The sequence below is a fragment of the Centruroides sculpturatus genome, unplaced genomic scaffold, assembly GCF_000671375.1.
Source record: "Centruroides sculpturatus isolate CEXI.00-Female unplaced genomic scaffold, Cexi_2.0 scaffold700, whole genome shotgun sequence".
NCBI classification, from domain to species: Eukaryota; Metazoa; Arthropoda; class Arachnida; order Scorpiones; family Buthidae; genus Centruroides; species Centruroides sculpturatus.
Window position 1 is genome coordinate 383,787 of NW_019385123.1, and position 27,989 is coordinate 411,775.

A 27,989-nucleotide genomic window follows, 5' to 3' on the forward strand; every position below is an offset into this window, starting at 1 on the left:
AATTAGTTTTAGTCGTATTTTTCTTCTAAATTCTGGAAAGAAGTAAAAAAAAAAATTTAAAAATTAATCATACAATTAAATAAGTATATTCCGAAATGTTTTATATGTATTTTAAATGTGAATATGTCATATAAGAGCTATGCAGGAGGGCTGTATTTAATGTATATACATCATTATATCAATAAAGGCTGTATCAGATTAATTTGGAGTATTTTTAAAGTGAGATACACAGTACACTTAAAACATTATGTACAGTACACTACACAAATTACATATATATGTGTGTATTCGCATGTAATACGAGATAGGATTTACACTAAATAATTTAGAGTCCAGTCTAAATTGTTTAGTGTAAATAGGCTACGATAGGCTAAAGTTCAAGGCCTTATATGCGTTTATGAAAGATGAAAGGCTTCTTATATGTTGCAGTTTATAGGCCACAAGATTGAATCGAATCTACGCTAATTTGCGTGTATGTAACATGTATATAACGTAGGCAAGAATTAATTAACCGTAATGAATATATATAGCACCTATGTAATGTATTATGTATGCATTTCACTTCAAAAACATGATTTTCTATAAGTTTCTATTGATTCTGTAGTAATATTAATTGCTACATCAAGTAATGGCGGATTAATTTATATTTTCCTTCATAATTTCATTATTATTTCGAAGTGAAATGTGTTCACTGTAAGATAAAGTACGTTATATAGAAATTTATTACTTGTATTGTACTAAACTCATCGATTCTTTGTATAATATATAGGCTTACAGAAATTATTAATACGCCAATTTGTCATTTATATTATATATATTCCGTATACTATATGTAATATATACTTTACACATAGTTTATCATTACACATCACAAGAATATACCGAATTTATCACCCGAGCATCATAATCTAAGCTTATAATTTTATATCTTTTAGGTCTATGGTGTGTATATATTTTCTAAATAATGCTTATAATTAAAATATAAATATTAATTAGGTATAAATAAAAGATTTTCGGTGTATTTAAGATCATCTTCATTATCATATGTAGCAATTAAAGACTTTTGTTTACTGTTTTTCTCACGGAATATTTTATACTTTGAGATGGGAGGAGTTGGCATTGTCAAGGCTTCAACTACTTCGTATATCACATGATATTACATCATAAACTATAACTTGGGGGCAATTCTTACGTATGTAAAAGCCAAGGTTTCCACCCAACCCTTCTATTTGTATTCTTGCCAAAAATGACTCCTATATAACTCTTCTTTTTGACAATCTGGTTACAAAACAATGACTAAATTCAAGCCACGCGTTTGTAAGTAGAGCATATTTACTTCATACTTACTTTTTTTTAAAATATAATTGTATTAATTCTTCTTCGTGTATCTAAGTACGTTCTTCGTGCTTAATTTTCTAGTATAAATTATATAATTTTTACGAGTCTTTTCGATAGAAAGTTAAATTAATAACATGTAAATCCATTAATAATTTTTAAGCCGTGTCTTTGCAACAATTGCATACTTTGCACTCAATATATTTAACAAAAGAATAACGTAGTTAATCCAAATAATGCATATTAATTAATATAATCGTTTGTGAAGCTGCAAGAAACGACATTATATTAATTTTAATAACTTTAATCTAATCTGTAAGTTTAACGACCCTTTTTTTTGTACTTTGTTTATACTTTGTATATAGACAAACGAAAAAATACACGATAGAGATAAAGGCATATCTATAAAAAGACACGAAAATATAAGGGTTGGATCTTGTTTTATTGGCCTACTACATATTTTTCTCATTTCTAAGAATGTTTATTTGTTAAGAAGGCCATTAAACTGAATCTTTGCTAAGTGAAAGCAACGTTAACAGTTGCTATCCTTGAAATATTTATCTAGGAATTAATAATATCCTTGGCATAGAACTGTCCTTGATATTTTCATTCTAAGATTTAATTTTTAACAGTTTGTTACTTAAAATCTGATTCAACATGCCTTTTTTTTATTTTTTTTTAAGTTCTTTTTCTTGTCAGAAGTTCTTTATCTGGAAATCTGAATCTCTGTTCGCATGAATAATGCAAATTAAATTCCTATGCGATTAATTATTATAATTCATAAGCTGTTCGAAACTTGAATTTTCCAGTTTGATAATTTATTTATGTATATATTTATTTTTTGTGACTGTTATGTCGTTTTGTTTATGTCGAGTCCACAACCACACCCTTCATATTATTCAATGATTCAGAGTTTGTTCTATTGACAGTTTTTATTTTATGAATTTTAATATTGCATTTATTAAATTTTTCTATAGTTTAATTAATGATATTTACCAAAATTTCTGCATAAATTAAAGCGAAAAAATTCAATATTAGTAATTGAAAAAGATGCGTAAAAATTACAAATAATTGCATTAAATTACATGCAATTATTTATGCTTATATTCAACATTATAGCTTATAATCTAAGAATTAATTTAAATCGAATTTTTTGCTACTTAACATTTGTATGTCTCGAGTTTTCTTCGTTAAAAAAAATATAATTTAATGTCTCAAACAAAAAAATATTTTAATTTTAATTAAGATTTCTAGACATTAAAAAAGATAAATCTCATATTTCAGTAAAGTTTCTGTCTGTTTGTTAATTAAAATTCTTGTTTAATTAAACAAAAAAAATAATGGAAATTATACAATGATTTTAATATCGAAAGAATCGAAATTAAGGTATTTTTGATAAATCTTTCAAAATCTTCATCCTTTATAGGGATATTAAATATATTGGCCTTAATTTATTCGAAGGAAAATTTTATGTGTGTCAAATAAACTGTTCCACTTATAAAAATATCCTCTAATTAATAATTAAGCTAACTGGTTTCGCTTATACTTTTTTCGACAAAAGGAAGCTGCGGATTATGAGGGATGTGACATCACAACAACATCCTTTCTCCTAAATCTCATTTAATGATTATCAGTAGAGAACAACATTGTTAAGTACTTGGACGAGTTGTTGCGAATTCGTTTATTTATTTCGAGAAAAATTAAGATAAGCTCGAATTTCGTTTAAATTAACGAAGGTAAGAACATTATTTTTAATTAAAAAAACAAACATTTTTAATCACAGGCAAACGTCGTTTTACCTTTTACGTTCTCAAGTAAGCTTAACTACGATTTATTTTTATTTCTTCTCACGTAAATGGTGTGAAGTTACAGGTATATTTTATTAATTTAACTTATTTAAATGTTGTGTAAATTTGTAGGATAAGAAAATACGTGTGACATAAACACGTCATTAAGCTCTTTTCACAGATTTTATGAAAGATACTGCGATAACAAATGAACGTGTCTTATGTTTCCTTCTCATAAAAATTATAATATTTCTATTATTTTTAACGAAGTTTTAATACTAATTTCCAATTTTAATTAATGTAAATCTATTAATTAACAATAATATGCTTATTTTCTGCTTAAAATATGTAATTTTTTCGCATCGAATGGCTTAAATAGTTAAGTATTTTTGCTAAATATTGCAATTGTAAACAGTATATTTACTTAAATTGTGCAAGTTAGAAGTTTGTGCAACTTTGATATATCCATTAATTGATAAAATATGGACGTCAAGACTTCTCGTATCATCAGTTGTAATGACAAAGTTAGTTATTAACTTTTGTTTATCGTGTAGAAAATAAAAATAAATATAAACATGACTTGAATTAGCATTTAATACTGTTATACCGTCCAAGAAATGAAAGAAAAATATACAAATCTTACTCAAACTAACTTTCATTTAATCGATTAGAAAAGTCTGAAAGGTAAATATGAGATCTACTCTTTCATCGGTTGCCAAAATCTGATTAAAGGGATGATAATTAACGAAGGAAACTTTAAATTAACAAAAAGAAATCTAATTTTTAAGGTAAAAATAGATAAGATAAAAGAAAAATTCTATTTGATTAAAAATGGTTCGATTTTTAACCGGGAATTTACTAACACGACAGCAATAATTAATGGAACATGCTACAAGAGTTCAACAACTCGTTAAAACTGTTAAAAATTAAAGAAAATAACGTTTTATTACAATTAAAATAAATATGAAATTTCCTATCTGAGTTAGATTTATAAACGTAAATTATAGGATAAATAAATCTAAATATTCACTTTATAAATGTGAATGTCCAATAATAGCGTGTTATTCGAATGAAATTATCATTCTTTTTATTCTTTTACAGACTTGTAAAGTCGAATTTTATGTAGAAACATAAGTTATTGATCTAACAATCAAAGTACAGTACTGTATGAACATTACCATTTCTGGCTTTTGACCAAAACTAATGAATAATTAATTATCTCAGTCATAAATCTAATTTATTTCTTGTAAACTTTGCTGTATATTCTTATCTCCAATATATTCTTCCAATTACAATTTGAATTCACTAATCTTTATCAAAAGAAAAGAGAAAGACAAAGAGCACATGTTCGTGTCATTACAAAGTACAATAAAAAAATAATAAAAGAATCTTGAAATAGGAAAATCTCGTATACTTCAACCTTGCATATTATTTAAAATAATCGTATAGATAAATTCTGTTTATTGAATTCATTATAAATAGATAATTTTATCGTATTATTTCGCAATATTTTTATCTATAACAAAAGTTTTCCATCAAATCAGAGCCACTAAAGTACTCCGCCCAATTATTAATCATTTTATCTTTGAATTTGTGAATTTTTAAGTATCTAATTCTTCTATTAAATAATAATAAGTATCCAGTTTACATTGACTGAATAGAATGCTGAAAAAAATTAAATGATGTGCTCTGTACTTTATGGAATTAATTAATTAATTTAATGCTAGAGCTAAAAGAATGAATCATCTGTCCGATTTAATTTGGATTTTTAAATGTTTATGGAATTATTATCAGTTAAATAACCTTGTGAGAAATTTGGCCGACCTGACCCCAAAACTTTATGGAAGATATCACTGCACACGTTACTTCTCTTGTGTAGTTTTGATAAAACGATAGACTAAATCTGACGGAGTATTTTCAATGATAGACACTTTGACAAATTTCCAAAGTTTTTCCAAACTTTGCTCTATCAATTCCAATTTTTCTTTATAAATTATTATTAGGTAAGTCGATATTTTTATCATTTTCAATGTTTGTACGAAGATATCACCTTGCATTAATAAAAATCTCGTTTATCTCATAAGCTTAATTGAAATAAAATGCTTAAACAGTGGTTTAAAGTTCATTATTTTTTCTACAGAAATTGTATTTCTGTAAAAATAAGACCGCATTATTTAATATTTGTAAAGTATAGAGCATTGACCATAACAAGAATTGAAATTCTTTTAGCACGTGATACAATATCACATTAGCGATCAATAACATAGATTGGATTGTATATATTTGATTCCTGGATTTAAATATCCATAGATTACACTAATAGGCTAATTAACTGGTTATTCATAAGTTCATTTGTACATTAGTGATAAAAGAAAGGATTAAACTCTTATGGAAATTTGGGTGATAAGAAACGAAAAGTCGCGATTGCAATGAATATTTTATAATATAACTTACTCAAATTGTGTTAAGAATTAATATTAAAGGTGTGTAAAAATGTTAATTCAATTAGATTTGTTATTTTAAAATGGACTTCTTGATCAATTCATTTCGTAGATAAGAATATTTTTATCAGGATGATTAGATAAGTTAAAGTTGGAGTAAAGTAGAGTAGTCAATTATTCATTCTTTTTCTGTGATAATTTAATGTTGTTTTTTTTTTTAAATTAAAAATAATTCTTTTTCAGTTTTGAATTTTAAGAAGATTTCGAGTTTTTGACCTGCAACATGCGTTCAGTACCAGTACACGTTTGCTGCATGCTCTTTTTGGTATTTCGCTTAGAAAATGCTCATTGCCACGGTAATCATCGCCACCATTCGGGCATTCCGCCAACAAGAAGTAATAAAATGTCTCATTCTGATCATGATCTTCAGCACAATCAAACCGGAGATATTCCGGATCACAGATTTTTCCTGACAGAGTTATTTAGTAAATATGGTTACAATGGAGTCATGACCTTTGAAGGATTTGAACATCTTCTAGAGAATCTAAATCTCGGTGGAATTATCATTAAAGATCATGATTTATCGTCCCACCGAGAAGAGGATAACGGATTTAAGAATAATCATCCTCATCACGAACATACGCCGTCACTAAAATCAGAACATGAAGAAGGAAGTACTGCTTTTCCAGAATTAATGAATCAAGATGATCATATGTCTCATAATGACCATAATCATCATCATCATGAAGATCACGAATCAACAGGTATTTTTCTTTCTTTTTATACTTATTATAGATAATTTTAGAAAGTACCTCAAATTTTCTAAAAAAAATAATTCCATTTTATAGAAACGGATCAAAATAAACTGAACAATTCTGGAGCTGGAATTTGGCACTATATGCCAGAATTTATAAATATAACATCATTATTTCAACAGCACCATGAATTTGCTAATCAGGATAATAATGTGGTTGTAGTTCGGGAGCAAGTAAGTTTATAATTTACGAAAATTTTGTATCGTTTCTTATGTACAAAAACCATGTAATTTTAAAATGGTTTATTAATAGGGCTGCTTGAGTGCCTCTGAAATATTGAAAACTTTTAACATCCACAATAAGATATCGCCGATGGGTTTTCTCCATCTCTGTCCAGCAATTATCTACGAATTAGATCAGAGGCATTGTATAGAAATATCATCTTACTATAGCACAAACAATATGCATCTAGCAGCATCCACGACGGATGGTAAATTTTTTTTAAAATTAAGATAATTTAAAATTTTTTAAGGGTGTCAATTTCAGCTTTTCTTTTACAGTATGGCTCTATTCTTCTTTGGCCGTTATTGTAATCAGTTTGTGTGGTTTATTGAGTGTGGCAGTTATACCAATCATGCAAAAGGTCTTCTACCAAACACTATTACAGTTTTTAGTTGGTTTGGCTATTGGAAGTCTATCGGGAGATGCTCTCTTGCATCTTCTTCCTCACGTAAGATTTGTATCGTATTCTGAAACAATTAATCAAACTTTATTATTAATTTATGAAAAATATAAAGCAATTTTTACAGAAAACAGTGTAATAGAATATTTTTGATTGTTGAACAGGCTATGACCGTTGCGGACGAACATAGCCATGGTGAGGAAGCCAGCAACGAAGAAGAAGCAATGGTGTTTAGAGGGTTAGTGGCATTGGGTGGTGTTTATTTTTTCTTTCTGGCTGAAAGATTATTAAATTCTTTTGCTTCATTTCGTCAGAAGAGGAAGGCAAAGGTAAAATTATTTTCGTATAATCTGTAGGCTACATGAATCTGTAAGCTATATGAATTTATTTAAAGTTATACTTAAATTATTTTTCTTTTTATTTAGCGAATACATCTTCAATTAGAAACGCACGATAGAAAACCAGAAATTAATATTGGAGAGAAATTATCCGATTATAGAAGAAGTTCCTACAGAAATAGCTCTGAAGATAAAGAAGTACTTCAAAGTAAGTTAATCGATAACATTATACATTATTAATTCTCTTATATAAGATCTACTCTGATGATTTCTCGTAAAGGTTTTGCTTATAAATATACTTAAAACATTTACATCTGTACACTTTAAAAATTCTAATTTAATTCTATTTAAAACGATTAAGTTTACTCGTTTAGTTTCGATAAGAAGTTAATGTATCAATTGATTATATCGATAGGAATCGTTTTAATAGTTTTTAATGGTATAATTAAATTTCTTCCGAACTTTTATCTTGAAAATTAAATTTAAAAATTCTTTTTGAAGTGGAAACAATTGGCATTCTGGATCTATCAAGAAAGTGCAAAAAATATTCAAACAGTAAAAGCATCATAAAAAATATATTTTGTTTCTAAAAATATATAATATAAATATAATATTTTCAGCTTTTATAAAATAGAAAATAAGTTTTCTTTCTTATGATAGGAAATAAAATAGCTATCTGAGAGAATTGATAAACTTTTCATGAGTAGACCTTGTAATCTAAAACTTATGGCAGTGTGGTGAGGCATTCATATGGTTTGATAGTGATTCTGGAGTTGAATTTCCTTCGAAGCATTAAATTTTTCATACATTTTTCAGATTATATTTTCGGATGTTCTTTTTCATTCATGCTCTTCGATATTTACGAGTCCAAATGAGTGTGACTTAAAGCAATAAAACAAATAATACAAAACTATATAATATTAGAAACTCGACAGAATTGTTTTGGGGATTTATTATCCAACTTTGATATAGGCATTTTTCTTTAAAGTTAAGATCTCATATTTTTGTTTTCAGCTATTAAAATAAAACTATACAAGCTAATTTTCGAAGGAAAACTTTTATATTTTAATGGAAATTAAACAAAAATCCTTCAAAATCAGTCGCATTTATCCATTTTCAGTCATTGGGACTACATTATAGACATTTGATTTTCACAGACTTTTTTCTTAATTTTAATTACACCCTTTATTTCTAATTAAAACAAGAAAAGTATTTTCATTGATGCTTGTTTGCCATAAATTTGGAGCAAACATGCATATTAAAAAATGCAAATTTCCTAAATTAAAAATATTTCCAAATTACAGTGTGTGTCACTTATTTAATTATTAGTCATATATTATCAGAATCAACATGTTCCAAAACGTGTAAATTAAATAAATATCACAAAAGTTTCGCTTATTGTAATCAGAAATTCGTTTATAATTATCATTATGTTACTAATGATAAATTTGAATTTACTTAGACGGTTGATAAGAGCCAACTGACAAGCAGGTAATATTTGTTAGAATCCATGTTGTTCCAACGAAAACGTACAACGATCATAATCAATTTAAATTAAAATATTCATTTATATAACGTGTTAAACGTTCGTTATAAACTTGCAATCAATAGGCTACTGTATACAGTGCTGTACGTAGTTTACTGGTAGGCTCTTTTAAAGATAAACCTGAAATTTTAGAATTCTAAGTTCTGAAAAGAAAGATTTTATTGGAAGATGGTTCAGCTGGTGAAGTAAACACGAAACATATTCATGGTGAAGAAAAAAGTTATGACTGAATTCGGCTGAATTGTGAATAAAGATAGAATGGCCAATGAGGAATATCTACGATGTAGCAAAACGTTACTGTTTTTTTGTGCAATGGCTGATTATGTTTAAACATGTAAGTGCTAAAGGATCTAACGTTTGGAAAAAGTAAAAATCTTACATATTTTACGGGTGTGAAATATTCCTTTGGTTGTTTTACGACTGCTGATCAAATGCAAATACCCGGGTGACAACTGACGTTTTCAACTGATTTGTTAATTGAAATATAAATCCTTAAAGATTGTTTTGCTGGTAGATAATTGTATAGCATATTCATGTCAATCGTGTGTTAACAATTTGTCATTAAAATATATTAAAATAATATTCTTTTTCGAAAATACAACGTCACTGATCAAGAATTACATCTAACTTAAACACATACTAAAGAAGTTAAATGGTTGCAAGAATTTTGGAGAATGATAGATAGTCAAAGAACAGTCAAGAAACAGATGATAGTCAAAGACAAACTGATATGATTTCTATCGATTAAAGAATCTTCATGATTGATGCATTACATCTTTTGGTAGTGTCTGAAAGACCATTGAGAATTGTTTTCAAAAAGGATGGTTTATTAAAAATAGGCATAGAGACATCTGAAGTTGTGTCTGTTGAAGAGAAGATCATAAACAATACTCCAAAAGATGTGGCAAAAGAAAAGATTGGCAACTGACAAGGAAATTTTCATGACTGCTATGATGACATCAACAAAAAGTTGTTACTGAAGAATGCTCTGGAGGATTTTTTGGTGAAATTAAAGAAAATCAACATAAAGATAATCTAGGTCTAACAAATGCTCAGATATAAGAATCTCTGTAAGTATTTTATCGTGGTGTACAGTGCAGATGCCGTTGATTTTCAAAATCATTATGAAAACGAGCATTTCACTAATGAAGTATTGCCAATAATAGCCGGCAAATAATGCTGGATGAATTACTCGAGTAATTATTATAATAATTAATAAAGTCTAAGTTAGTTATTAAATTTACTTTTAAACGTTTTAAATTGTTTTAACATGCTTTTTAAATTATCTGAATCAACGAAACTAGAGTTTCCCCTAATCGTGATCTAATTACTTTCACGATTATTGTTATTAGCACAGGCTAGTTCCAAAGTAATTATAATGAGTGGCAATTACTGTATAAGGAAACGATCATCGTAATTTTTAACGTTCTTAATAGCAATTAAATAGAAGATCGAGGTAAATGTCGAGACACGTTTGACAAATTGTCTCCAATTTCAACAAACTACGAGGTGTTTTGTCGTTTTCTGGTTTGCAAACCCATTGCGTTAACATGCAATGTGTTTGCAATGGGTCTTCTTTTTATGGGACTGCTTTTCAAACCCATTAGACAAATTCGGGGATATTTATATCCAGGGCCGGCTGGGGGTTTTGCGGGGCCTCAGGAAAAGTTATTAGCGGGACTCAAAATATTTATAAAACAAATTTTTTTTATCGAAAAAGTATATAGACTAATTTTACTAAACATAATTTGCAATAATGAAAGGACAAAGAATCAATGTAAATTTAATTAAAATATTTCTCGTGTCAATACATCTCTGAAACATCAAAAATCCTATTGTCAAATTTTCTCAAAAATTTGAAAGTGGGGGCCTCTCTGAGCACGGGGCCTCAGGCTGAGGCCCGAAAAACTGACATATGAGCCGATTCCGCTATAACTGTGTATGCTGTCCACCAGTGTAGGTTTGACAGTGTGTTTTTAGTTCGTGTGTTCAAGGAGATAATTATTTTTTTTAATTAAAAATCAATTTGTGTTAATCACGAAATGTATTTTATTTTTTGCAATGATTTCTTTTAATTTCTACAACTTGTCTCATAATTTTGAAATTTGTTTCTTATTTTACTAAATTTACTCTATAAATTTAAAAAGTTTTCATTATTTCTTAAACTGTTGTCCTTACTTTCTGCAATCTTTCGCTTAATTATAGATAAAGGATGTAATATATGAAAGTTTGTCAATGCTTGTCGAAACATTTATAAATTCTAATTTTATAAATAACCTCGTCGACACTTCTTTTATAATAGGAAAGTTGTAAATCATCACTTTACAAACAATACAATACTCGAAAGTAATTATTTATGTCGATTAGGCCAGCTTTTTATTTAAATTATGTATTATGGTATCGTTTGATTTGCTTTTGCAATTACTGTATTGAATTCAGTTTCAATGTCAGCAATGCTGGCAGGAAAAGGTGTAAAATTAATAAACAATTACTTTCGAACATTTCGCAATTGCTTTTAGACTGAACTAAACGTGAAAAAAAACGAATGATTGAGCAATTCCGGTTGGATTTTTAATAAAATTTTTTTAAAGATTCAGTTTCGTTCATTTGGTTTTCATCAAATTCCATCCAAATCAAGTCTTACACACGTTTTAATCGAAAATTATATCTAAATATCCTACTATTGATAGAAACATGGCCTTGAACAAGCCCGTAGCTAGAGGAATCAGGAGACCCTCTAGAAAATTTTGAGCATTCCTATTGCTCCAAATAACTAAATTCTGTTTACAAAATGTAAATAATTAAACTTTAACCGTATATCATATTTTAAATATTGACCCGGTCCCTCTTTCCTTTTTCTCCTTAAACCCAGATCTCTATTATAAGGTCATCTCACCCTTGCTATAGTAGAGCCACCCCTACTACAGTAGGTCTAGCTACATTCTCGTCCTTGAGTTGTTATGATACTTGAAATGAATAAAATTGGCTGCTTAATATTCAAAATATTTTTCGAACAAGTTGCAAACACTGCCCTATATAACAGAGACATTCTTTTGTTTAACTCAATGTTTTCGCTATTAAATTCATCCAATTGTAAAATACTTTTAAAATACGTTTTTAGAAACGTCTGTATTATATAATTATCGCAACTAAACAAACATAAAGTATTGTATTGTATAAGGAAGTAGCCTATATGATATAATTTATTATCGACAGATATGATGCAATGTCGTGTTTATTTCCAGCTATTTTTATCTTGATACTGTACCTGAAATGTTAATATTATTAACAATTATTAAAATAACTGATATTAATTCACATAAATCTTACATTAATTCATTTTGTATTGTGTAAAATTTATTTTCCAAACTATTTTTAATTGTTTTTAACGTTTATAAGGTCTTAAATATTAAATTTTAAGGTAAAATTTATGCCGTTTTGTCTGCGTGTGCAGGTGTTGTTAGAGCAGGTGGAAGCTTTTTGCATTAATCATATACAAATGACTATTTTTATCAGAAAATTTATCACAAGAACAAAGAGAGAGAGAGAGAAAGTAAAAAAATCTACGTTATTTTTACTTTTTCCACGTTGCTAATTCGATTAATTATATAAAAAATTATACTAAAATTTCAAAATTTCAATTGGTATACTTATACTCAAAAAACTATGTGAAAAACATATGTCCTTTTTTATAGGGAGTGTCAGGGTGCAAACAGCCAATGGCTAACAAGTAAGTAAATAAGCCAATGGAAATTGGCTAATTACTTACTTAGCTATTGGTTTATTTAGCTGCTTATCACCTAGGCGAGCCCAAATATTGATTATTCGTTTGAGTTGCTTGGAATGGATCAGAATTCTACCATTCTAAATCAGAAATTAACAAATGAGACTGTCAAAAGTTTTAATTAGGCTATTATCTCCATGCTGTAACAATATTTTTATAGAGTTTATAGAGTTTTTTTTTTAAAGAATCTTTCAATTTGCAGTGTTTATCCAAAATAAATTAAAATCTCGAACTCGTATAAAATATTTCACTTAGAAAAGAAATTGCATTTTCGATATTGATTTAACATCAAAAATATTTCGGCCGTTCCTGCAATATTCAACATTGCTCCAACATTTACTAAAATTCCACCACTTAAAAACGGTAATAATATGTGAGGAATTTGTACCTAATGCATTGATAACAAAGGAAAAATAACTATCTGATTTAAATAAATGTTTATAGAAACGAGAAAATTGTATTGAAAATTATAGAAAACGAAAAAAATCTAGAATAAGGGAAAAATTTTAAGTCAAATAATGCACATAATTAGAATTGAATGTCCACAATGAGGATTTTATTTGTAAGAATATTCTAGCAGAATAAGTAACATCCCGGTATATAAATCGACTTCAATATTCCAAAATGATTCTACTGATGACTCGTGTAGATTTCATCAAATATTATCTTTACTTAAGCACTTTTAAGGTCTCCGCCTCAATTTCTTTACAGGCATTATACCGATATAGATATAAAATAAAATTATTATTAGTAATGTGCAATGAGATGAGGGCAAAGGCCGGGTATGCCGGTTGAGTTAATGTGGCCCTGATCGTCTCTCTCTGACAACGCCTTTGCTGAGTCATAAAATGAGACCTTCAACTGAAGAACGACGCCAACACAAGTATTTTCTCATATACTACTCCGATTTTTTTTGTATAAGTATGTAGTATACGTATACAAATGACGTAATACATTTTATCATACGTCAATGTTACATTATGTCGTCACAATTTACTTTAACTGTTAACATCTAATTACTTAATTACCCATTTGTGATATCTGCGTTACATCCTCTAATTTAAATACTGTTGAGAAATGATTTTTTTAAAATTATATTTATATCATTATTACATTCTAAATGTATTGTTTACATTTTTTTCCATATTTTCTTAATTAATTAAAGCAAAATTGCTAGTGAAGAACACCATTAAATAATGATTTTATTTAACAGATTTAAGTTTGTTTATAAATAGAATGCAAATAATTTATTTATTGAATTGTGGGTTATTTTATCATAAGTTCTAAGCTTAGTTTTAGAAAATAAAATAATTTAAATAAAAGCAGACAGGGCCTGTATCTAGTTTAGTGGTTCCAACCTTTTTCATTTATCCTCTTTTAAGAAAGGAATTTTTCTATCGACACCCTTTAATATTATATATTATATAATAAATATATATGCAATAGCTCCTATATAATTTTTAAAAGGGCTTCCCAAGGGGGTCAGCATTGACCCTTTAAGGGTCGATGAAAGTTTGAGAGAAGTCGATAAAATTTTGCAAATATATAAAAAAAATTATTTTAAAATATTTAAATTTTACTTAAAAACAATCGATATTTTCTATTTAATATATATTTAAAAACTTGCTTTCTTTTCTTTTAAAGAGAAATAAGCGAACGTATATTGCTAAGTTGCGTGTCTTTTCTTATTTAAAAAAAGAATGCAATAACATATATTTCGAGATGATGAAGGTTACGACAGAATACTGAATTAATTCTCGAATATCGATGAATCTGAATTATTATCATTATTTTCAATAATACATGGGAAAGAGCAGAAATTTCTTCTCTGAATTGAGTAAACTGTCACAAGATAATGCTCAATATTTTTGATATAACATTCATACTTCAGCAGTTAAAAATTTTTTGAAATGAGGAAGTAACGACTCCAGCTAACACTAGCATAGGTCTAAATATATATATTATAATTATACAGTCGAACTTCCAATAACGGCCATCTCTAAACAACGGCCCCCTCCGAACAACGGCCATTTTTAATGTTTAGAGGTTTGACTATATAAAGTGATTCTTATCATAAAATATCAATAAGTAAACTTGAAATTTGTCTAACGTTTCGTATTTAAGTCGAAAATATTTACACTGTTTGAGGACTATTTTAAAAAATAAATACAATGTAACCACAGGGGCTTACTCCCAAGTAATCAATAGGTATATAAGTTATTCACGATACGTGTACATAACGTGTACATTCATGAATTAATGTAAGTTATTCTTTATTGCTGATGAAAAATGCCATGCTCTGTGTGTGTCAATGTGGCTGACAAGTAAATAATATATTATCAATGTTGTTAATTACTAAATTCTGGTTGGACCATTTCTCACAATTGGATCTAATTGTCGAGTAATACTTTAACAAATATTGGTATATGAAGACTTTATTGTTTCTATCCATTAAAATTGGCTAGAACCTAACTAAATGTGATTTAAAAAAAAAAACAAATATTGAATTATTGTGAGATTGTTATATCGGTGAAAACATCATTACCTACATACTTGTATTAGTTTATGTACAGTAGACCCCCTATAACACTGTAGATAATTCCGTGTTATATGAATTCCATGTTGTACGATTCACTTAGATTTTACAAATACGTGTGCCAGGCTGTGAACGGTTCTCGTATTTGTAAAATCTAAGTGACTCGTACAACATGGAATTCATATAACACGAATTATCTACAGTGTTATAAGGGAGGTCTACTGTATATGTAGATGGACATTCGCAGAAAATTTTCCAGGGGTTAAAGCTTAGAGACAAATAGTTAAATCGATTAATTTTTATTTAATTATTTAATTTTGGGGATTTTCACACGTAGATTATAGAATACAGTATTACACCATTCCATTTGTCGAGGGAGTAAGGTTACATAACTCAATCACTTTTACAATTATAATTTATGAAATTTTTTACTTGACCCAGGGAAGTGCCCTGTTTTTCCCCTTCTGGAAGCCCATTAACTCTGGAAGGTCCATGTAGGAGAGACCGGGGCAACTTCGGCATGCGGGGCAAGTTTGTCAAGCGCTTTTTTTAAAAAACAAATTAAAAGGAGACTTTGGTTATAGGTTAGGCAGTTGAGTTTTATTGGTGGCTTGTTGAGTGTAGTGTTTTTATTGTTCTCCAACAAGCGTAGTTGAATTATCAAGCAAATTTTCATTTTCGTTCAATTCCATATAATATTTTTTTTCCATTTATATTGAATTGGCAGGTTTTGTTATAATTCCATGATAACGAAAGTTACTTTTCCTGTTAGAAGGATGTAACTTCAACTTATTCACGTGGCCAGATCGTGGCTTGGCATTCTGTTCTCAGGGTTGTACTTAATGTTTCGAAATCATGACTAGCGGGGTAAGATCGGCAACATAAAGCCACATTAGAAGCAAAGGATAAAAATCAAACAGATGATAAATGAAAACATGTTTGCATTTGTTATTCATGTATATATGTCTTTGAACTTGCATTTCGTTGTAATAATATTAAATGGGTGTTGGATTTGTATTTCTTTGTTTTAATAGTGAATTCCAACTTATACATTGTTAATAACATAATTTTATATACGTGCCTATCTTGCCCCATTACTGTTGCCCCTATACCAGGGGCAACTTTAATAAAAATAATTAAAATAATTACAACTTTACAAAAAGAGAGAAGTTGCCGATCTTGCCCCTATACCCGGGGCAACTTCGTCAATTTCTCTCTTCTTGTAAAGTTGTAATTATTTTAATTATTTTTATTTCCAAACTGATTTTAACCAGTTCTATAGTAAGGTAACATTCCAATAGACACTATGCAAAGCTTTTTTTTTCAGTTTACAGCAGTATTTATTACACAAAATTTAAGTAAAGCTTAACATGCCGATCTTGCCCCGGTCTCCCCTATACATGGGCCTTCCAGAGTTAATGGGCTTATATAATCATATAAAATTTACATGATTACATAAGGTTTCATAGTCTGTATACACTAGTGCTTAGGTCTAATGTTTATAGTGAAAGTAATTTAATTTAAAAAATTTATTTAGCCACTAAATTATATAATATACAAACCCAGACAGAGGGGCAATGGAGTTTAGTCCGAGAACCCCATAAATTTAATCTTTTATATAAAAAAAAATACACGCTACGAATGTGATATATAAAGTAATAGTTTCTTGTGATAAGTGATGAGAAATCTGTTTTTGTTTTATTGATTTTATTCACATATACGACTAACCTAGGCCCAATCTGACTTCTCCAGTTCTTATAAATACTGTATAGAAGTATTAAAGTAAACGTATATAAAAAATAAATAAATCATAAACTTTAAAAATATATAATTTCCTCAATTTACTATGAACTATTTAATGTAACGAGTAATTTTAATCGTCACGCAAACATGCTATAAAATTAAATAATTAAGAAATTAATAATATAAATTTCAGTCTGATTTATACATTTTCCTATCCAAATTCACGACAAGAGTTTGACTTTAGATTTCATTATAAATCATACAAAAATAGTAAATCAGAAACGAAATTATCTTAAAATATTTTCTTCGGGTGTTAAGTTTCGCACTTTTAATAAAAAAAAAAGAAAAATAATCTATATTTCAATTTAAATTTTTAGTATTATGATAAATCGAGGAGGAGTAAATTTAAAGAATAATTTTAGTCAGCTGGGTAGTATTGCTGGAAATTTCTATGTGATCGATTCCAACCTGAAGTATAGAAGATATATTGGACTCTTCGATATTATTTACTATATGTTAATGTAAAATTTTGCTTTACAGTAGCGTAATAGAGTTTCCCATTAATTTTATAAGTAAATAAATAAGAAAAAAAATCAAATAAGTAGAGAGGAAAAAGACTTGAATGCGACAAACATACACACAATTTTTCAGGGGGACAAAGCTTAGAAACAAATAATTACATCAATAAATCTTTATATAATTTTTGGAGTTTTTTTCACAATTAGATTATAAAATACAGTATTTCATCAAAGGTATAAGGGTATAAGGTTACATATCTCAATCACTTTTACGATTATAATTTATGGAATATTTTATTCCATCTCGTACAGGGGCAAGTGTCTCTTTTACCCCCCTCTGAGGATGCCCACGTATAAGAGTTTACTCTTCATCCACAGTGGTGAATGTAAGTTTTCTCCTAATATCGTTTCTGGTCACGCTACTGGTTTTTACATGAGTTGAGTTAATTATTTATTTAAGAATATATTTAAGCATTTATAAAATGAATAATCAGTTTAATTTGGAAAATATAGGAAAAAAAAATAGATTCGTTTTATGTAATTATTTTCGGAATAACGTTGTTTGATAATCGATAAAATCGATTAACATATTTATTTTTCTATTTTATTTTAATAATGTTGATTAGAAATCTAAAAATATAATGTCATTTTAGATTCAATTTCGTAAAAATTTAATCTAATATTTTTATACTTATAAACAAATTTTGCATTCGAAATAAAGATTTCTGTAATATTTAGTTAATAAAATTAAATAAAATGAATTATAATTTTTTTCCCCTTTTCTATATATTGAATTCAGCTTTGCCATCCTTCTGTTTTGAAAAATCCCTAAACAGACACGAAATTCCCTCTAAAACTAACACAATTCTCCCTAAAACTGAAACAAATTTCCCCTAAATAGCTTTACTCTAGGTACAAACGCATAAAAAAGAAAATTAATCCTGTGACAATCTAGAGAAATGCAAATTTTCATTTTAGGGAGCAGGAGGCATGGGCACAGTTGATCAAATGCATCACGTGATGAAGTCACCTGCTCCGGATCTCGCGGGAAAACAGTCTTGTCATGTGACTTTTGAGAATTCCTATTCTTCACTAACCAATATGTACTGTACATACTTTACATTTTTCCCTAAATTTCCCCATCTTGTTGATTTTCCCCTAAATTCAGGGAAAAATCCCTAAGTTGGTATTATGGTTAAATCGTATTTTCTTTATTTATTTTTTTGTTTTTGAGAATATTAAAAAGGATCTTATTAACCACAATTTATTTAGAAAATAAATGAAAATATTTTAATTGATTTTAGAAAGAAAATAATTAAAATATTTCATCCGTTATATTTAAATTTAATAATTTTATTCTGGGATGACAATGTACAGTACTTAATCCATTTGTACCTTTCTTCTATAAATAAGTCATGAAATAATTTTCTGAATTTTCCTCGAAGCTACATTTTTTTTTATCTTTACATAAATTTTTCTTCTTGAAAATAAATATTAATCAAGACGAAATATTTTATTTATTTTTAGTAAACTTGTCAAAATATCAGATAATTTCCAAATTTCTGTATAAAATTTCCGAAAATTTAATAACATTTCCATCATTTTTTTATATACTTTTTAATCGAAATTTTCATCAATAATCACGCACTTTGTCGCTTAGAAACTGAATTATGTCATCATTTAAATAATCACTAAACGTTTATTTACTTATAATTTTTATTTTTGTAATAGAAAGCATTATTAAAAATTATTATTATTTTTTTATTATACTTAAATGTAAATAAAACATTTTAAATTCCTTTAAATTGTTTTATAATTCCTGGGATGTGCCATACAATAGCTTCTGTGTTCTAGTAGTAATTATAGAATATTGAAAAGAAATAAATTTAATCATCTGTCATTTCTGCTGAATAATAAAAGCATAATAAAATTACTAGGTACTAGCTTATGTTACTTATCATTTGATGTAATATATATTTATTCTTCTAAAAATGTTTATTTTCCTGGCTATTATAAAACAGAGAAAAATGTGAGGATGATCAAAAAGAATTCTCCCCCAAACTTTTACATTTTTTGGACTCGGGACTTTAAAACATCGAGAAATGCAAAAAATTCAGGGGTTATTTTTTATACGTATGTGAGTGGGGAGCACGATTTTTTTTACCTAATTCGAAGCTTAATAACTCCTGTGCCTTTTGTCAAAAATTTCTGAAATTTTGCAGAGAGATTTGTGTATTAGGGGGAAATATTTACAGAAATTTTCAGGAAAATCGGACAATTGGTTCGGGAGATATGGCCCCATCCCTTTAATATCTTCCGTACCATTCTGAATACTTAAAGGTAATGATAGCAATTATTACGGATGAAAACAAATAAAGAATGACGGGTAAGTCCAGTGACAACGCTGCCAGCTTGTGTTTTTGTGAAGATTATCTGATGATCAGCACTCTATCAGCTTTGAAATTGTTGTTTCCTGTAATAGATCAGCTGTACAGTACATGTCTTATACATTTGCACAGTACATGTATCTTGTTACTCATTAATTTCTTCACTTTATATTCTTGTTTGTATATTTATATATTTATTTACCTTTATACTGGCTTAAGCTATTGTGCCAAACAACAATAACTAATTAATTCTAATAATTATAAGTATTATTGGACATAAATGTATAATTTCTAAGTGTGAAAATTATTTAACAAATTTTTATTCCATATTTCTTTCACAAGTTTTAATAAATTAGATATTTATCATAAAAATAATTAGGAAAGTAATGACCTAACTGGTATAAGTTTTAATTGAATATAATAAATTTTTGAATAAAATTTTCATTAAGTCATAATTAATATTTCCTTTGCATAAAAGTACCTAATGATCAGCTTATTAATTAAAGACTTATTATAAAGCGTTATAATCTCTAATTTCAATCTAATATTTGATTAATAAGCATAAAAATTACTTTAAAAAAATAAATAAAAATAGAAATGATTTATATAATTTTTAATAAGATTATATTTTATATATTTTAGACTTAATATAGATAATTTTATGTATTTATTTACATGAATATATTTTATATTTTAGATATAGAGAAATTTATATTTTTAAATTTGATAATTTAATAATTTGTCATTCAATCTTTTTAAGCAATAATTACTAAAAAATCTTGATAGTTTTGAAATAAATTTATAAATTATTTGAAATATTTAAACTTTCATCAATTATAATTAAAATTTGCAATGAGGTTTTCCACTTTCTAAATTAGAATTAAATTAAAATAATGATAATTTTCTAATCATTGTGATATTAATATTATTAAATTACAATGATGTCCACTAATGCTCTCTAGATCTATATCATTTATGTATATTATTTTTCACATTGTATTCTTATTGAAATTATTCTAGTTATTAAAAATAATAAATTTTTTGGGGAGTTTATTTAGGTTTAGCTCTTAATAAATTTATCAATAATCATAAGAAAATGTTATCAAATTTCATTTGTAAAATGAAATTATTATCATTATCATTATCCATAATTATTATTATAAGAGAGTGAGAGTTAAAGAGAGACTTTCTGCTCATAAAACAGAAGTTAATGGCTGTTATTAATACATTTTCATTGAAATATTTAAAGGTAGAATTTTAACTGTATTGTAAGAATCTGCTTTAAATGCCAATACAAAATTGTATGCTGATAATTAAAGATAATTAATGAAATAAACCAAAATGTTAGAAGAATTGCTAATATACTGGTCTATCTGAGTGTGGTAGTTTATTTAAAAAACAACAACAACAATAATAATAATAAGAAGAAACTTAAAATGACTTATCTGAAGCTTAGATAATTTAAAGACATATAAATTAGTAATGTAAACTTAGTTTAAATACCCTAAATTTATTAAATTATTTAAAACTAATTGCTAGACAGACAATGCTCTCTTTCAAGAGTTGCAGAATGTATTTAATTTATACAAAATTACAGAAATAAAATGTACAAATAAAAAAATAAAAAAAAAATTTAAGTACAGTAAAACCTCTGTAAACCAGGATTGCAAGAAGAATTTTTTCCGCTTTATTTAGGTTTCGTTCTGAACATGTTTTACTGTATTTAAGGAATTAAAATCCTGAAAATATGTTAAGATTTATAACAAAAAAAAAGCTATTTTATAAAGTTTTAAAGTATATACTTAATTTATTTAACATGCCTTATAACAGATTATTTGAATGAAGAAATTTATGGTAATTTAAATCCGCATTTGAAAGTATTTAGCACAAATATTTTGCATGAATGCCTTGTAATCTTTTCCTACAAAATAAGGAATGTAATTTTTAAAAAATACGATTCATTTATTTTGAAAGAGAATACATTTTAAGAATTTTATAGATATAATATCCTATTATTATGTCGTTACCAAAATATTTATATTGAAGAGCAAGCATGTCGAGTGAATCCAAGTATGAATTCATTTTTCTAATGGAGGAAAATTTATGGAGAAAACGTTATATACAATGTAGAACAAGAACAGGATATTCAAATTCCAAAGGTTTTTCTTGTTAAATCATTTCAGATAAAAATTTATTGACTACAATATCTTTGAATAATTATTTTAAAATAAAACTTTATTAAAAATCAATTAATAAATATCACTCCTACACAATGAATTTTATCGAAAAAGCCTAAATATTTTGATAAATAAATCGATAAACTCTATCAAACGGTGGAATTTTCAACTTCCTGAACAGGCCAGAAACCAAATTTTTTAAATGTAATGGTNTATATTTTAGACTTAATATAGATAGATAATTTTATGTATTTATTTACATGAATATATTTTATATTTTAGATATAGAGAAATTTATATTTTTAAATTTGATAATTTAATAATTTGTCATTCAATCTTTTTAAGCAATAATTACTAAAAAATCTTGATAGTTTTGAAATAAATTTATAAATTATTTGAAATATTTAAACTTTCATCAATTATAATTAAAATTTGCAATGAGGTTTTCCACTTTCTAAATTAGAATTAAATTAAAATAATGATAATTTTCTAATCATTGTGATATTAATATTATTAAATTACAATGATGTCCACTAATGCTCTCTAGATCTATATCATTTATGTATATTATTTTTCACATTGTATTCTTATTGAAATTATTCTAGTTATTAAAAATAATAAATTTTTTGGGGAGTTTATTTAGGTTTAGCTCTTAATAAATTTATCAATAATCATAAGAAAATGTTATCAAATTTCATTTGTAAAATGAAATTATTATCATTATCATTATCCATAATTATTATTATAAGAGAGTGAGAGTTAAAGAGAGACTTTCTGCTCATAAAACAGAAGTTAATGGCTGTTATTAATACATTTTCATTGAAATATTTAAAGGTAGAATTTTAACTGTATTGTAAGAATCTGCTTTAAATGCCAATACAAAATTGTATGCTGATAATTAAAGATAATTAATGAAATAAACCAAAATGTTAGAAGAATTGCTAATATACTGGTCTATCTGAGTGTGGTAGTTTATTTAAAAAACAACAACAACAATAATAATAATAAGAAGAAACTTAAAATGACTTATCTGAAGCTTAGATAATTTAAAGACATATAAATTAGTAATGTAAACTTAGTTTAAATACCCTAAATTTATTAAATTATTTAAAACTAATTGCTAGACAGACAATGCTCTCTTTCAAGAGTTGCAGAATGTATTTAATTTATACAAAATTACAGAAATAAAATGTACAAATAAAAAAATAAAAAAAAAATTTAAGTACAGTAAAACCTCTGTAAACCAGGATTGCAAGAAGAATTTTTTCCGCTTTATTTAGGTTTCGTTCTGAACATGTTTTACTGTATTTAAGGAATTAAAATCCTGAAAATATGTTAAGATTTATAACAAAAAAAAAGCTATTTTATAAAGTTTTAAAGTATATACTTAATTTATTTAACATGCCTTATAACAGATTATTTGAATGAAGAAATTTATGGTAATTTAAATCCGCATTTGAAAGTATTTAGCACAAATATTTTGCATGAATGCCTTGTAATCTTTTCCTACAAAATAAGGAATGTAATTTTTAAAAAATACGATTCATTTATTTTGAAAGAGAATACATTTTAAGAATTTTATAGATATAATATCCTATTATTATGTCGTTACCAAAATATTTATATTGAAGAGCAAGCATGTCGAGTGAATCCAAGTATGAATTCATTTTTCTAATGGAGGAAAATTTATGGAGAAAACGTTATATACAATGTAGAACAAGAACAGGATATTCAAATTCCAAAGGTTTTTCTTGTTAAATCATTTCAGATAAAAATTTATTGACTACAATATCTTTGAATAATTATTTTAAAATAAAACTTTATTAAAAATCAATTAATAAATATCACTCCTACACAATGAATTTTATCGAAAAAGCCTAAATATTTTGATAAATAAATCGATAAACTCTATCAAACGGTGGAATTTTCAACTTCCTGAACAGGCCAGAAACCAAATTTTTTAAATGTAATGGTATTTTTTTTTAAATTTAGATTCAGATCAAACTCGAATAAATAAAATTTTGTCTCAAGCATTTTTTCTGTAAGTTCTTGCATTGAAAATAAAATTATCTCTAAAGTGATTTTAACGTCATAGGACATGGCACTTCATAGGATAAGAGCACTATGATCCCTTTTAATAGATATAGAAACTGAAAATTAAAACTTATTTTAAATTAAAATATAAACACAAACGTAATTTTTATTGAATATTCAGCCAGGTGAAAAATATCAGCTTGTAATAACGGTTTTTCCAAGAAGAATTCGTCACACTTTAAAGATCATTGGCCAGTATCGTAAGTTGAAAATCTCATTGAATAGATTGTATCTGATTTACTTATTAAAATTCTTAGGATTTTTTTTAAAACTCATTCTCCTTCATTTTAAAAGGATGTTCTGATCATCCTGTATAACTATTCTAAAAGAATCACCGAGATAAATATTAAGACAAAGACGTAAAAGTTTTCAGTATTATCATTTAAATTATAAAACGAAAAGATGCAAATAAACAAATAAATAATCAACGAATAAAATATTTTATTTATAAATCCTTTGAAACTAAAAAAAGATCTCTATTTAGGCTATTTACATATTTAAATCTAATTAAAGGATAAAAATGAAGATCATCTAAAAATACACTTGAATAATGCATTTGGTCCAAGAACTGTAGTTAGGAAGCCTTTAAAATATATATATAAACTTATATAAATTATGTAGTACATAGCCTTGCCAATAATGGTACTATAAATTAATGAATTGCAATCCGAAAAGCCGAAAAAATTGCAATTTTTATGCAAGATTTGGTTTATCTAGAGTAATAGCAACATCTTATTTACCCTTCCTACGATTAAATTAGCCTTAGAAACTAAATTCTTTACGAATTTAGTTTCTATTCAACGATAAGAATCAGAAAACTTTCATTCATATCGAATTTATTTAGTTATCACTATGTGTTATAAATTAAAAACCTTATTGAAAATTAATATTTGCTTATGCACGTACTGTATTTAAATATAATACAAATATTAGTCTAATATGCTATAGAAAATGAGACGTCTGTTGTTATTCTGTTTTATGAATATACGCTTGATATTAATTATTATTTGAACGCTTGGTGTTTAGATTTAATGGCCTGATACGGATGATTACATCTCTATAATTAATTTTTATTACATTAAAAAAATTATGACTACTTTAAACTATTTCTAGTAAATTACATTTGTTGTAGGGTATTTATTTATTAAGAATGCAAACTTTTTCAATAATAAATCGAACAATATCTAAACTGCAATCTCATGAATTTGCATAATAAATGCTCGAATTTACCCAAATCCACCTGGACAATATACTGAGACTTTACTTGGCCGATTGAGTATAAATTTGCATAATCAGTCACATCTTGTTAAACTTTTTCTTGCTCGTGTTTTGCATTTGTTTACTTCTTATCTTTTTTTTTTTAAAAAATAAATGAATAACTAATTCGAGTTAGTTGCGTGTAGTATTTTTTAAGTACTGCCTTTCCTCATTAGTTAAATGGATTGGAGGATAAATTATATTCTGCTAGATCATGTTTCTAGAACCAACGTATTGATCTTTGAAATCATTCGACACTTTGGATTTAAGTTTCTAACCGCCTACAATGTTTTTCAATACTTTATTATATAATTATTTTATATAGACAATTCTAGGTGTTCTGTGTTGTATGTAACACTCGTGAGGAATTACTCAGTAAAGAAGTGTATAATAAAGAATGTCGACTATAAAAAAACCTATTATAACTTATAAATGAATTTATATAACCGGCTCTAATACGGCTAATTAATTATTAAGATACTAGAAATAGGCGGTTAACCCTCTTACCTCTAGTCTAAATTCTTCGTTTCCAGATCAATTAATTTAGAAGATATAACCGCTCTGCTGTTACATTTAATTATATCTTGGACAAAAATAGTTAAATTGAATGATTTATATTAAAATAAACATTTTAAAGCTTAATTTTTCCACATAAAAAATAACAGTTTGTGTCGAAATAAAATAATATCGTTTAATTAATCTTATAAACAAGTAATTATTAAGTAGCCTATTATATAAGTTCTCGAATATTTGCGACTTTCTAATTTACTAAAAATAGCAGATTTAAAATGATTGGAATTTAAAGGCTAATTACTTAATATACGAAAACTTAATCCTAGTTTTACATTTCGAAAATGAAATAATTAAAGTGATTAATGAAAGCTTTTATAACTGGAAATAATTTTCAGTGTTGAACGAAACGTCTATGGATGAACAATATGAAAAACTACAAAAGTCGACATATACTATCCCTATTCATCAATTACCTCAACAATTACAAAATGGCGACAAAAAAATGGAAGATTGCCATAGAGAAACTGTAGTTTTCGGACATTCTGACAGTGATCATAGCTTCGTAATTCAAGTATCCGATCATCAACATGGCCATAGTCATCAATTACCATCCTCTATAACAGCTGTAGCACTGATGGTAATTATGGGAGATGGTTTACATAATTTCTGCGATGGTTTAGCAATAGGTGAGTCATCTTATCGCTAATTTTTAATGTTACGCATGACCGATAATTTTATTTTAACATAAATTGTTTCCAGGAGCCGCTTTCTCTGCTGGGATTTCGGGCGGTTTCAGTACTACTGTAGCAGTCTTCTGTCACGAATTACCTCATGAACTCGGTGATTTTATTATTATTATTATTTAAAAATTACTTATTCAATTACTTCTGGCAAAGTTTTAATAGATTATTGATATTCTTCAGGTGATTTCGCCATGTTATTGAAGACTGGTATGTCGGCTAAACAGGCTTTATTTTATAACGTGGTATCATCTGTGTTATGCTTCATCGGAATGGCTATAGGAATAGCTTTAGGCAATCTGACATCGGCCACAAAATGGATTTTTGCAGCAACAGCAGGAATGTTCATATACATAGCATTAGTAGATATGGTAAGTAATAAATTTAATTAACATAACGCGAATGAATGATTACAAATTGATCAATTTATTTATCCAAATCGAATTTAATCACACCATCTAACTCTACTCTCATTCACACTACTTAATTATTCCTGTAGCAATCACCGTAGCGCGACATTAAAATTTACTATTAATTTCTATTACAGTACGTACGCTATTAGATTTAAAGCTGTATAATTACGTTTAAAATTTAATTATATTTTTTAATATATATATATTTTTTCCAGATACCAGAATTAGAAACGTCAAAAAATAGCCTCCGAAGATTAGCCATACAGTTCCTGGGTATATCAATCGGTATTTCTATTATGTTACTAATAGCAATTTATGAGCATGATTTAAAACTTATTATGAACTAAAACTATAGTTTTTAACTAAAACAAAAAGAAGAGAACATAACCTTGAATTAAAACTACGAATTCCATAAAGTGTACTTCAAATATTTAGTATATAAGTCAGCCACAAATTATACATATATATATATACAAGTATCTAACCCAGATATTATATATTATATAATACTGTATGGGATATAGGCTTTAATTGATGAATTGTTATCGGTTTTTAACATCTGTACTTGTAACTATATTATTTTTATACACGATACAATTTTTTTTTTTTTTTTATATATATATATAGATATACTTCTGTTACTGTTTGCTTTAAACTTGCTTTGTACTATCATAGAGCTATCCTTACTTGTTTTCAGGGCAACTGTATAAAGCCCATTTTCTTGCTTTATAGATAATCATAGATAATATCATCATCTTTTGTGATAATAACTTTATCTTTGGTAAATGTGACTTTACCATCATTTTCAGTGACAGCATTAACTGACAACAAGTTTGTACATAAATCAGGCACATACAATGTCTTTTCAAGTATAAAATCTTCACCTTCAATTCTTCCTACTCCATATGCCTTCATTGATTCAGAGTCCTTTGCTACCATCACA

The 27,989-nt window shown here is 27.0% G+C and overlaps 1 protein-coding gene across 3 annotated transcripts; it reads left to right on the forward strand.

Annotated features, from left to right (window-relative positions):
• The first annotated feature begins 1,239 nt into the window (after positions 1-1,239).
• Positions 1,240-27,662, forward strand: LOC111635089 (zinc transporter ZIP10-like). 3 transcript variants are annotated; one of them, XM_023379954.1, is made up of 11 exons: positions 1,240-1,317; positions 5,807-6,327; positions 6,412-6,551; positions 6,631-6,808; positions 6,879-7,048; positions 7,165-7,329; positions 7,426-7,546; positions 26,289-26,579; positions 26,653-26,733; positions 26,817-27,004; positions 27,262-27,662. In XM_023379954.1, the coding sequence occupies exons 2-11, from the start codon at positions 5,847-5,849 to the stop codon at positions 27,391-27,393; spliced, it is 1,947 nt and encodes a 648-aa protein (XP_023235722.1). In that variant the 5' UTR covers positions 1,240-1,317; positions 5,807-5,846; the 3' UTR covers positions 27,394-27,662. The 3 variants fall into 3 exon arrangements, with proteins under 3 accessions (XP_023235722.1, XP_023235723.1, XP_023235721.1); XM_023379955.1 differs by lacking the exon at positions 1,240-1,317 and adding an exon at positions 2,950-3,071; XM_023379953.1 differs by lacking the exon at positions 1,240-1,317 and adding an exon at positions 4,755-5,125.
• The last annotated feature ends 327 nt before the right edge of the window (positions 27,663-27,989 follow it).